The following is a 13,187-nucleotide window of genomic DNA, read 5'->3' as shown; positions in this document are numbered from 1 at the left end:
GCCCCAATGTGAGATGCTTTGAAGCCATATGACTCACGGAATGTGGTCTGTTAGGACTTTCTGCAAATGATAACACCATGGTTGAGTGCATAAAATGGCTCAGAGTTCCCAAATAATAATGGGAACGGGTAGGAGAAACCACAGCAATATGGTACAGCTCAGCAGTGCAGGGCAGCTCATGAACTTAATTCCACACTAGTTTCCTACATACCTGAACATCCTTCATCAAAGATGAATTTCTTTTGACCTTAAAATTACAAGTCTATTGGATGGTGAAATCTGTAGCCACATAGGGCCAGTCCACATCTTAATCTGAGCTAGGTTATGAAGTGTAAAGTTGTAAACTGAAAACTAAGCAGCCAGTTATCCTAACTGCTGTTTCCATCAAAGTACAAATAAGTTCCTTTCAAATCTAATTTAATTCCTATTGGGTTTTATTTTTTTTAGATGAACCTTACAAACACTTGAGAATTAAGTCCTGTTTTGGGACCAGCTGGAAAAGAAAAAAAAAAACCCAACTATTGTAAAATCTGTTAATAGGCAACAAGAGTTGTTGGCCACTGCTGAGGCTCCTCGTATGAGTGGCAATTTTCCACCTCTGCATGAGTTTATCAGAAACCATTGGTAGTGTACGACCAGGGGATCTCAGGGGTCGACTCAATATACTTCGGGAGTCCTGTGGAACAGTTGTCTAATTCCTATTCCAATTGCTACGGTGAGCATGTGTTCAGCATTTCTTTCCACCTGTAGCAGAAAGCAGGGGACAACAAGGAGGAATGGATCCTAGCCACACTTGAACCACAAAGAGAAGAGACACTTCCGAGGTAACTTTTTGATACAGTATTTTTTGTCATTGCTGAGTGCATGGAAAAGGTAACTTGCTTTATGATTCTTTATAATTTTTGGGAGCATTGAGTAGCGGTGAAAATCACATTGCTGTAAGTTTCCATGTGGTACTGATGAAATTAAGAGCTTTGAAACTCACAGAGGGTGATACTAACTGGTACAGCTACTCTAAAGCAGAGGCTACCAGATGGCTTTGAATTGCAGAAGAATAAGCATCAGGTGCTACATCTTGAGGGTATAAAGTGAAATTCACTTAAGGGCTGCAAAGCCAGAAATGGGTCCTGTAAACCCCACCCAAAAAGTACTGAACTCTTTCATGGTGTCACCAACTGTGTTGTGAATACCGCTACGTTGGCAGAACAGCCGTTAGGACTTGTGAAATGAACACAAATAACAGCATTATTTGCCTCCAGTCGCTTCCAAAACCTCTTTGGAAATTCTGCTGGACTCCTCGAGCCCTTGGAGGAGCTCGCGGTGGGAGGCCCCCGAGCATCAGGCACCAGAGCCACAGTGGCTGTTTGCGCTCTTCTGCTCCCCACATCGAACTAATTTCAGTAGCTGAAACTCCCCGGAGCCTTAATCTTACCAGACTCATTGTGACAGGCTGAAGAAGATTTTGATACTTTGGGAAGGCCTAAACGTGACATCCGCGTTGCCAGCCAGCGCCGTTGTAAAACGCAGCCGCTTGGCTCTGCTTGGGAAGCAGCTGTTAAACCAAGGCTGTGGGGTGCGCCGAGTCCTGTAAGGGCTGCGGAGCCGGAGCCCCGCACCAGATCTTGTCAGGGAGACCGATGCTGTAAAGGTGAAGGACTTACTGATTTGGGTGGTAGCGACGGTGAAACCCAGTGCGGTTCCACGCGCCGTTGGGCTCTCGGGACAAGGCTCTGACTGGGAGATGGAAGCCTGGCAAGCGGCTGCGGGGCAGCGACCGGCGTAACCGCCCCCGCCGCTCCGCTCCGCGCTGCCCGCCGGGGCCGCGGGCTGAGGAGGCCCTTCCCGCGCGCTTCGGGTGCCGCCGCTCCCCTCGGCGCATGCGCCCTGGCGCCGCGCATGCGCCCCCGCTGGCCCGTCCTGCGTCGCGGCCGTTGCCCAGGGCCCGGTGCCTTTTGTAACGGCGGGGCGGGCGGCGCTAAGGCCCGGCGGCGGCCCCCGCTCCCGCGCCGGGGGGTCTCGCCCTCCTCCGCGCCTGCCTCCCCCCTCCCCGCCCGCGGGAGCCAAAGAAAGAGCAATGGCGGCGCGTTAGCGAGGCGTCCTCGGCGCGGCCCGGCGGCTGCGGACCTCCCCGCCCCGTGCCGACCGCAACGGATGCGCGCCTCGCCTCAGGCCCCGGCGGAAGCCTAGCGGGGCCCCGGCGGCCGCCGCCGCTTCTCCTCCTCCTCCTCCGCCTCCTCCTCCTGCTGTGGGCGCGGGGGAGGGCGGGCAGCTCGGGGCGCCCCGCTCCCCTCAGCCCCGCGGCGCGGCGGCCATGGCCACCGAGCTGGAGCCGCCGGCGGCTGGCGCCGTGCCGGGCGCGGCGCCGCTGGAGGCGGAGGAGGACGAGGAGCACTGGCTCTACGGGGGTAGGTACCGCCGCCCCCGGCCGCGCCGCCAGGCCTCGCCCCGGGCCGGGGGGTGGGGGGCGATGCAAAGCACCCGGCCGCCCCCCCCCGCCGCCCGGCGTCTCCCCCGACCCCGCCTGACGGGCCGGCCCCGGGCTGGGACGGGGGGGTGTCCCCACCTGCCGCCGGTGTGCGGGGGCCGGCTGGTGTCGCCCGCCGGCGCTGCCCGGCCCCCGGCGGGGCGTCACGCCTCTGCCCGCAGCCCAGCGCGGAGGGCTGCGGCGGGGCGCGTTAGGGAGGGGGCCGGCGCTGTAGCCAGGCTTTTTGGGGTGGGGGTGGGTTATTGTCCTTTGAACAAGACACCGCGATGCGAAGAGGTTAAGGCGGTCCTTTGTTACAATTTCGGTTTTCTAGTCATCCACACCTCACCTGATTGATGCAGGTGAACCCCTGGGCTAACAGGGCACCGGTGTGTGCGTGTCTAGGAAAAAGCGTAGGACTTCATTTAAACGTCTTTGTCCTCCCCGTAGACTTTCCAATGGAATAGTTTTATGTTTCTTCTTCCCTGGTGTGTTAAAAGTCTATATAAAGACCTTCACAGCTGACCTCAGTTCCTTATGTGATGTTTACCTTTACTCCTCCTGCTCTGAGACTTTGGATATGTATTTTGAATTTTGTTCTGTGTCAGTGGTGTGAGACGACTTCTGCAGATAGTTTTGTTTGTTGGTTTGGGTTTTTTTAGCTGCTCTATTTCTAGTTGAACTTTGTCGAAAAGAGAACATTGGGGTTATAGTGCCTTGGCGCTACTAGGTGTTTTGGTAGCTGTGATGCATTTTGTGCTTAAATTTAGCTTTTTTTTTTCCTTCATTTGAATAATTTTTTTTATTATTATTCTTTTTGCAGATGACACCACTGGTAAGCAAGAAGATGGACCAATTTCTGGGTGAGTCCAGAGACTGTTTATTCATTAGAACAATATATGCTGCAAAGAAGATCAGGCCATGTTAAGCATAGCTTCATGAATGCTTTAGACCAACACTGTTGCCAGAAACAGCAGCCTATCCTTTTCCCATCCCACCGGGTCATCCCCAGCCACCACGCTTGGGCTGGCAGAGCATTTATGGATTTGGAAGGTGAACTGGATCAGTCAACTGATTTGACTTAAAACTAACTTTTAAGCCTTTTTTTCCCCTCCCTGATTAGTTTTAAATCAGATCTGTTTTCCGGTTTAATTCCCTGGGAAGAACGGTGCCTTGAGGATTGGCCTTTGTGCTGGCCTGGCATTGGTAAAACTGTGGTCTGTGCTTTAGCCTGGAAAAGCTAAAAACCTTGAGCCTAGGTTAAAATCTTGACGTGATCAAATTGATCAAAGCAGCAAATTATATGAGCTCTATGAAGTATGTGGTTTGGGTAAGACTTTGAGATAAGAGCGTTGGGGACAACTCAATGATTAGTTTTGCTTTCTGTGTATGGAAAGTATTGTCTGTCCTTGATTGTAGCTCCCCTATCTTTGTAGCAGTGTGTTTTGTACCAGCAGAGTTCTCTCTCAGCAGAAATATTACCTGTTTGCCATTTTTAAAGCTAACATGGTTTTCAGAAGACTTGATCTTCACTGGACTTCTGCGTGCTCAGCACCTTCAAATGTTCAGTTTAACATTTATTGGCTTTTAAGGTCGTTGTGAGTTCAGTATCTGGAGTTTCTGAGATTGTTGTGGATGCTGTGCTACTTCTGTAGTAAGTATCCTGCACTTAGGGAATATGAAAACTTGTTCAAAAACAAGTTTTGGGCAGACTTAGTAAATTGTTGTCTAAAAACATCAAATGCCCATTGTGAGAAGGAACAACTTCTAATTTAGATAGAAATTTACTGCTCACTTGCATAAATCTATCGTTCCTTGTCACTTTCATCCGAATGTAATTTTACTTTACAAGCAGGATTAAAAATCTGAATTTCCAGCAACTGTCTCCAATAACCGCAAGATGCGTGAAGGAAAAGTATTAGCAGTCGTGCTAGCTCTCCCTTTTTTTTTTCCTCTCTCTTTTTGGTTGTTTTTTTTTTTTTCTCCTTTTCTTTGTTGCACAATGAGAATCTTCCTAAATGAAGAGCTGTGGGGTGTTTTAAGAAAAATGACTCTTTGTTTGCTATGTTGTCGACGGCTGCAGCTCCAGGGATACGTTGCTGGCTTGTCTAGAGTATTTGTCTCTACCCATGAAGCAGAAATCAGTGTAGTGCGGGATGCAGTATCCATTAACATTCCTTAGCCTAAAGGATGCATTAAATACCAGCGGTCTGTGCAGGATGCTGTTACATCAGCAATGCACAGGGTTATGGTGGCATTCTGGGGAAATTAAATAGCTGCGACATTTTTTTGCATGCAGATGATGACCGTGGACCTGTCAGATTGTTCATTCCTGGGAAGCAAACAGGTTAGGGAAAGACTATTACTTAGAAAATGTTTATTTGAACTCCGATTCATAAATTTTAATGCACACCCACAGATACTTCATGTGACTTGAAGCTGAAGGTAATACTTGTCACTCTTCCTTAATTCAGTCATCTGGGATTCTTCAGAAAATTCTGAGGTCAATGGGTTGCTTGGATTTGGCAAACAAAATGTAAAAGGTTTTGGAGCCATCTGTGAGATTTTCTCCAGTGGTACATCTTTTGGTCCTTATGTAATAGCCTATGTCTGCAACTTTGGAATACTTTTAGAGGCTGATTTTCCCTTAGACATCTTGGCTACTTTTTATAACTTAAAGTGTCTTCAGCTGTCACCTCAGGAACTTGGCGAAAATGGGACCTGTGCTTCCTTGGTTAGCTGCTGAACCTTCATCCCTTCTTTTTGATCTTGGCTTGGTTGTTGAATTTCTTTGTATGTGGGGCTTTTCTAATATGGGAGCTTCAGTAACTGCTCAAATTGTTCTTGTTTGTTTGTTCCTTTTTTATGCTCGGTAGCTGCTTTCTGAGTTGCATTAGTGTGATCTTTTGGCATACTTGTTTGGTGTCTCCTTTCCTGCTGCCTCTGAAATGGCTTTAATCTGACCAGTGTTTGGATTCTGTTAGGTGTTACGTATGTTTCATTTGAAGATAATCTTGTGCATGTTTATTATCCGACGTGGGGTTTTAAATTAATAGCAATGTCTCCACAAAGTACTGGTGGAGAATTGGGTTTCCTGGGCCTGGACTATTCTAATTGTCTCTTTTGAAAAGCCAGAATTATTTTGAAGTTCTACTAGGTTTTACTTATGACATTAGAGAAAAATGATCTCTCTTTGTATTTTAGTTTTGTGACACTTGGCATACTCTTTTCTAGCATGTGTATACCAATTTGACTTTCTTGCTTGGCTAATGCAATGAACAACGTTAACATTTGTACGAACTCTTTAACTGGAGGTAAATCTGAACCTGACCATTGTTGCGTTAGGACTAATTGGTAATGAATGAGAAGATTGGGTAGGTAATTAATCTTTGAATCTTAACTACTCATTAATGTAAGTTATTTGTAGAAACACTAAAATCACTTCTCCCTTAATTTCTATGGGTCAGATGTCCTTGCTGCTTACTAAATATATGTATAATTATTAGTATCCTTAAGGACAAGGTGAAGTTTTGCTTATTATGGTCTTATTCCTATCAGTTGTGATTGTGCTGAACCAAAGCTGAAAGTTGTATAGCTGCCACTTACGTATTAGCTGTTGAGTGGTGTTTGGCTAGGCAGGCATGCTGTCTGTCAGGTGCTCTTTGGAAGCACTAAACCGATTCTTTCCAACAAAAGCAAAGCCAAGCAAGGATGATTAATTTTTTGTCATGTAGTTGAGCTAACTGCCAGCAGAATAAACACAGTACATGAATAAAGCCATTATATGAAGGTCACCTGGATGAATGCTTTAGAAATGTTTATATGTGAACCTCTAGATTGGGTTTGTCCACTTTCTTTTATCTGTCACATTTCCTAGACATGCAGAATCTTCTCATCCTTTGCAAGACGCTCCTCAGGAGAACCGGCCTGTCGGCAATGAAGACAGAGAGATGTCGCAACATGTATGTGTTCCCCTGTAAATGGTAGACGTAGTTATTTTTGTGCTTCTCAATACTCTTGGATAAAAAGATGTTAAGTGTAAGGATGCTGGTGCTGCCTAATACGTTACATTTGTACTGTAGGAGTGTGCTGATAGTCCATTCCCAATGCGAACTACAGCAAGGGGCTTCTCTTCTCAGCCTGCCTTGTGTAGTTGGTAGTGAACCCTAATCTAAGTATTGCTTATGCCCACTGAAGAGGCAGATGAGGACCTCTGATGGTGCAGTCTGGCAGGAAAAGCAGAACATGATGTTACCTCCAGCTCAATATTTAGTGTGATTTCTCGAGGGTCAGTAAAATGTAGGAAGCACTGGGATAGAAAGCCTGAAGTGCTGGGAATCAGTTTTGATTCAGGCTCAGACCTCTTAGAATGCAATCTAGTGGCTCAGTGCTGAAAGAGTAGGAGGAGGCTTGCTTCTTCACCCCTTCTTCCTCTAGTCTTTTTGATGGGTTTATTTTCTGCCACTGTGGTATGTCAAGAGGGCTCACGCAGAGTTCTGACAAACCCGTGTACCATGGAAAAGGAGGGAGGGTTAGGAACACCTTCCTCATACCCTTTTGTAGTGATGAGGTGTTAGCTCAGCTCATGCATCTTGCAAAACTGCACTGCTGGATGTCTGGAAGGCTTCCTTTGTGCCCCAGCAGCAGTGCTGCGCTGGGGTTGAATCAGCAGCTGTAAAGTTCTTAGGTAAAGTTAAGTGACTTGGGGACCGATAGTGCTAAGTAAGCCAAGCTGAGGTCCTCAGCAGCTTCCTACCACAAAAGTTGTGGTGAGAGAATATTTGCTCCAAGGTTCTTAGGTGAAGCCCTGTGAATTTGGTGATTTTTATTTGTGATTGTATACTATCACTGTGGACCTGTGAAGGAGATGTGTCAGAAAAGCTCTAGCTCTTTCAAAAAGAGTAGGGGAGCGGAACTGTGGGACATGCTGAAATTCTTAGAACCAAGCTAAACCTTCCTCACCTTCAGAAATCTTATCCCGATTCTCATGTAGGGTCACTTCTTCAAAGGACGTAGCAGTTTCTTTGTGGGCACCTGTCCATTTATGTTGAAGACTGGTTACTTCAATGGCTTTTGCCTCCGGAGACAACTTTGTACAGCCTTGGAGTGCAGTAGAAAGTTAGGTCTTTATATCAGGATCATTCTTACTAATAGTCCTTCATCATACAAGCTTTGTAAGATTTGGCTTCCCATCCCGGGGAATTTATCAGTTTTATGTATTAATGAGGTCCTGTGTGCTTTTATTGTTGCTAGGCCCTTCCAAGTGGTGAAGATGATGAAGATGACAGTGATAGCGACAGTGATGACGATGACGTAAAAGTTACTATTGGCAACATTAAAACGGGAGCACCATCGTACATGTATGTATTGCTGATTATGGTGCCGATTTTTGATCTGAGGTAGCCCTAGCGCGTTGATTGGGATTGAAAGTGGGGATGAGAGCTGATCTGTCTTCTGGGAGAGATGGGAGTAATGGCTAGAACACCGGAATGGGATTAGAAGCTGATGGGCAGCTCTGTCCTGCAATTGCTTGTTGGAGAATCCATCTATAAAATAGGAATGATAATTCATGGGTCTGCTGTTGGAAAATTAACCAAATAATTACTATGTTTCATTGGGCAAAATCAAAGTGGGAAGTTACATTTAACTCATCGTCTGTGCAAACTTCAAGAACAAAAATCTGTATTGATAAGAATTTGCATAAGCTGTGAATTTACTAATTTTCAGCTGATCAGTAAATTTTCAATTTACTGATTTTTCGTGATTAAGAAATGGTGAGGCTGGATTTGCAAACCAGGAAATTATGTCACTGACTTAAAATTCTACCTAATTTGCATTGAATAAAAATAATAAGACAGCATTTTTGCTTGCTGCTAGCAGCCTTCCTCTTAAGGAAATGACTTACCTGTGCTTTGCAGCATATTCTAATTTTTCCACGTTATGGATGGTTTCCTTCTCTTGTTGTAGAGGTGGTTTCAGTCTGATGGATTACTCTGAATAGCAATGCTCCATCCGTTAGCAGCTCACGAGATTCTGCAGACATCCTTTTCAAAATCTGCTTCTTCTGCCTTTCTCCTCATTCTGTGATCTATGTGCAGCTATGATTTCTGTGTTGTTCAGTTCCATTTAAATACTAAGTACGTTCCTGGGCAGAATGGTAACTACCACTCTTTGAAATAACCTTGCCCTTCATGTTCGAGACAATCCTCTTGTGTCCTGTTGTTGGTCAGTAAATATGTTTGCTGGGTTTCTGTAGGGTTAGAGGAACTTAGGTGGTAAATGAATCTCACTTTTAAGGCGTTGAGACTTAGTACTAAAAATCGCAGAGAGGCATGAATAAACCCAAGTGAAGTAAGCGTCTTCTGAAGGATGTCAGGGCTCGAATATATTTTGCATGAAAGTCTTCGACCAAGTAATTTGTTCAAATACCAATGTAGTGATTCTTTTCCATATAGGGGAACTCCTATGAATCTAAACTTAAAAACGGGTAGAGGCTATGGAGCATCTGCTTCAGGTATTGCTGTTATTTTTATCCTTCGCCTTTTGCAATATTTCACTTCTCTGGCACTGACAGCTGGAGCAGCTGCAAATCTTGGTCTCTGTTTGGAAGGATATAAAATTAATGGATCTTATTTACACTAGGAGTAGTAAGTGCTTTTCCTAAAGATAAGCGCTCCTAGGGCAGTCTGAGGGTCCGGGATGCAATGGAATGATTTAATTACCCATCACTGAACAAGCTGATTATAATTCTATTTAAACTAGAAAAAAAATACATTTATTATTACTTTTATAGTAAAAAACTATAAAAAGAATATTTCTAAACTATATTGTTGCACTGGGACCAAACATTCTAAATTGCCTGGAGAAGAACTTTAACTCTGTGGTCAGTATACTGAGCCACTTGCAGTGTAAGATACTAAAAGAAACAAACTCTGGCCTTGAGTATCAGCTATGCATATTTCTGCAGATGAAATTTTCCCCACCATTCTGTTTAGTTTACACCCTGTATTGAGACTTGGATTCTGTCCTTCCTTATACGCGAGACTGTCCTTTCATGGGCTTCGTATATTTCCTTCCATTAATTTCTTTATGCAAATGACTTATCTTCTGATTGAGAAATAACAAATTCCCCTTGAAGATTCTGCACCCGAAGATTTTTGCTGACTCCAGTTAGTACCCAGTCCACTTAAGACTGATCCTAAAAAAGTCTCTTGTTATGAGAAAATGCGTGTGTCTTGGGAGGGAAAAATAAATATTTTGCCTGGGGAGAAAAATAAATTTTTTTCATTTGGGGTAAATGTCATGCATGCTTTAATAATTTACTCCGTTTGTCTGTAGTACCAATCTCGGTTGAATTTGTTTCTCTGCTGTTCTACTGCAAATGCTTTATACCCTGGCTATGTATTTATAGAGTGACTGAAGTAATTTTTATTTGAAAGTTGATTGTGGTTACCTACGTGCTGTAAAGCCAGCAATGAATGCACAGTAGCGCTTTATTTTTGGCTGGAGTAATTTGCTCAGCAAATTAGTGGATTAAAGGCATTGCATTAAAAGTAGTAACGGTTTCTTTCTCTCTAAAGCCAAGTTGCAGCCCAAAGGTATTGACTTAGATGCCGCAGGGAATATAAATGGATTGCCTGTTATAGAAGTGGATTTAGATTCATTTGAAGACAAACCATGGAGGAAACCAGGTGGGGCCTCACAGTTTCTTGTGGTAAATACTTTCTACCGTTTTAGTTATGTCTCTTTAGTGTCACGTGTAATTTCTGTCCGTTTATTGCTGCCAGGGAACAGGGAAGTCAGAACAACGGGTATTGCTCAGCCTCTGATGCCTGTCTAGACAATCAGTGACATTTACTGATTGACCAAGCCATGCTTTTATCTAAAATTGGGTTGCATGTACTCTATTAATTTAACTTCCCTAAAGGGAACAACTATTTTTTTAATGTTCTATTTTATTAATTCCCTAGTTCCAGAAAATACTGCACTGATACCAATACGATAAGGTTTGTTGGCCCTAAAGTCAATTGAGTAGGATCAAGATTTGGCTGCTGCTGATGTGTGGTGGTCTCCTCGCGTGCAGGATCTTGCTTATTCTGTCTCACCATGGCCAAGCTCAGAGTCATCCCCATGCACCCTTCCCATTTGGGTCCTGGGGATGTCCACACTTCTGCAGGAAAGTACCCCTTGCAGAGGGCAGCGATGGTGAGCGCACGTCCTTTTGTGTTGAATTCTCCTGCTGCAAACAATTGAATAAAAGGAAGGAAAACACCTTCTGCTCTGACAAGAAAGGCTAGGATTTTTCTTTTAGAAAACCTGCATTGCCTAATTCTTTGCTAGATTCTGCCCCTAGGTGCATAACTGTGAGTGAGCAGTCCCCACTTATTTCTTCTGGACAATATTATCTAGACTGTGTCCAGACAAATAGTACTTTGCACAGCAGGTTTTAATACGTACATGGTCTCTTTTGTCTTCCTGATTAGTATTAGGGAGATTTCTACTCGGAAGCAACTCTTGCATGACAGCTGTACAATGCTACAAATAAACTTCTGGTTTTCTGAATTTGTTACAAAAGTAAATGAAGGAACTAGAGATCCAAATTGTTGCTGTGCTACTCTCATAAAACGTGCTATGATGAAATGTTAACTGAAGCAAAAAATCCACTTGCCTCTTCTCAGGAAGAATTCTCCCTGCCAGGCCCTGTACTTTATTTATCTTTCAGAAATATTGCTATGCTAAGTAAGTAGTGCTTTTATAAGGTTGTCTGTGGTGTGGTTTTGGTATCTCTTGCCCACCTGAAATGAAGGGCATCAGAGTACATGACAGTGCTAATAACGACATCAGTGTGCCATGGTATCAAACCAGCGCTGAAGCACTCTGTGATGAATAGTAGCTAGTACAGACATAATAGAAAACGTAGCCTTTCTTCTGCAGGGGATTTCCCATCGATTGTGAAGTGAGAAAGAGGTGGCTAGGAAGAAAATAAGTTAGAAGGAAAAACAATGAAGTGAAGTTCAGAGATAAAGCATGGAAATCACTGTGGTCATGCTGACGTCCCTGGACCAAAGTGAAGCCAGCTAGCCTTAAAACGGTGTTGAAGTTCGAATAGAGGGAAGAGGTCTGCAGAGGTGTGGCCTGTAAGTTTATTTTAGACGGCAAGTAGCTTGTTACTCGACAGCCTTTCAGGTTTATATCCTTTACAGTTAATTGTTCAGCACGTTGGTATCTCTTTAAGTGAGGGAGAGGCAGAAGAAATATGGTGTGGAAGAACTGATAAAGGGCTGAAACACAGGCTGATAAAATAGATATGTAAATGTTATGTTGCTGAGTCTGTGTTGGTGAAATTTGCATATTTGGATGGTACAACAGGAAGGGCAGCCTACCTAGAAGATAAACTTAAACCTTGCTGTATAGATCCAAGCTCAGCACGGTCAAAGTGTTTTGCTTAGCCCTTATGTGTCAGCTCCTTGTTTTAGAATTGGTCTGTCTAGGAACACCTTTGCAAGGGGGATGTTTGAGGGGCACCTCAGCAGGGCTTGGAGATGCTTTGTAACGCTTCCTGTTGTGAGGTATGCCTTGCAGAGTCAGTTGCAGCTGTGTTTGTCCCTCTGCATCTACATTTTCTTGGCAAGCAGGTTGTGGCCACCTCTCTTACTCAGAAGTGCTCATGCTGAACTGGCACATTTCACAGAAGACTGCCAAAGTAAGATAACAGTCTTGGAAGGCTATAGTTATTACAGTTCAGTCATGATCCTTACTTGTGTAGTCCGAGACGTATCAGTAAAAAACTTCCACTTTAGCCCTATTTCATGAAATGGGTGAGTCCCAGAATCTCCTCTCAAAACAGCAAAGGCAGTGATGGTCAGGAGCGGAACGTGTTGGCTTAGCTCTGCCAAGAAAACGGTTCTGTGGCACCATCCCATTATTGTGGTGGTAGCTGGAACCATCATTCCTGTGCCCTCCCCAGCACTCAACTCGTTTGGACAATTGCAAGAAACCAGTCTTGAAAAAATGCAGTTGGTGAATAAGTGATTGCAAGCATCTCTTTTAATAGCCTGCATACGTGCTGTATTCTGTGTCCCAAATGGTCCCACTGCTGTTCAGGCTGTAGTCCCCCTCCCACTGAAAGATGCAGCCATCTCCGCTGTGGCACGCAGCGGCTTTCTGACAGAATGAAATGGAGAGTAAGCTGTGCTCTCTAGAAGATTTTTGTTTTCTTAACTCTTCATTGAAGCAGTTAAAGGACAATTTGAGAATGCAAGTCTGCTAGAATCCCCACGTTAACTGCTACCCCCTTTGTCAGGTGCTGATCTTTCTGATTACTTTAATTATGGATTCAATGAAGAAACATGGAAAGCTTATTGTGAAAAGCAGCGGCGGCTTCAGCTTGGACTGGATCCTGCTCCTCCCATCAGCACTGAAAATAAGATCACGGTAGGTGGCATGTTACTCCTGCATGTGGCTACAATAAAACTGGGACTTGCTTTTGTAATCACAGAGATGAGAGTATAAGAGCGGAAGATACCTTAATACCTAACTGTTCTGTGTTCCCTTTCAGTGATGAGAGATACAAAAATGTATCTTTAAAGATTAAATCTCTCTGCTAAAAATCTTTTCTCTATGGAACAAACGGTTCCAGCTGCCTGGCAGTTTGAACCACTACAGTAGCAAGACTTGAGTGAATTTCCAGTTGACTTTGAGGCTACCCAGCTATAGGGGTGTC

The 13,187-nt window shown here is 44.4% G+C and overlaps 1 protein-coding gene across 1 annotated transcript in view; it reads left to right on the top strand.

Annotated features, from left to right (window-relative positions):
- The first annotated feature begins 1,899 nt into the window (after positions 1-1,899).
- Positions 1,900-13,187, top strand: part of LOC142414951 (uncharacterized) — a 28,618-nt gene continuing 17,330 nt past the window's right edge. Inside the window, exons 1-7 of the mRNA XM_075512771.1 lie at positions 1,900-2,405; positions 3,288-3,327; positions 6,342-6,426; positions 7,718-7,824; positions 8,920-8,978; positions 10,045-10,155; positions 12,768-12,898. Of these exons, the coding sequence (XP_075368886.1) occupies positions 2,312-2,405; positions 3,288-3,327; positions 6,342-6,426; positions 7,718-7,824; positions 8,920-8,978; positions 10,045-10,155; positions 12,768-12,898 (627 nt within the window). The 5' untranslated portion in view covers positions 1,900-2,311. The remainder of the gene's footprint in view (positions 2,406-3,287; positions 3,328-6,341; positions 6,427-7,717; positions 7,825-8,919; positions 8,979-10,044; positions 10,156-12,767; positions 12,899-13,187) is intronic.

Source organism: Mycteria americana, chromosome 10 (genome assembly GCF_035582795.1).
Source record: "Mycteria americana isolate JAX WOST 10 ecotype Jacksonville Zoo and Gardens chromosome 10, USCA_MyAme_1.0, whole genome shotgun sequence".
Lineage (NCBI taxonomy): Eukaryota > Metazoa > Chordata > Aves > Ciconiiformes > Ciconiidae > Mycteria > Mycteria americana.
The sequence above is the reverse complement of the archived record's forward strand: the minus strand, read 5'-3'. Positions and strand labels throughout refer to the sequence as shown.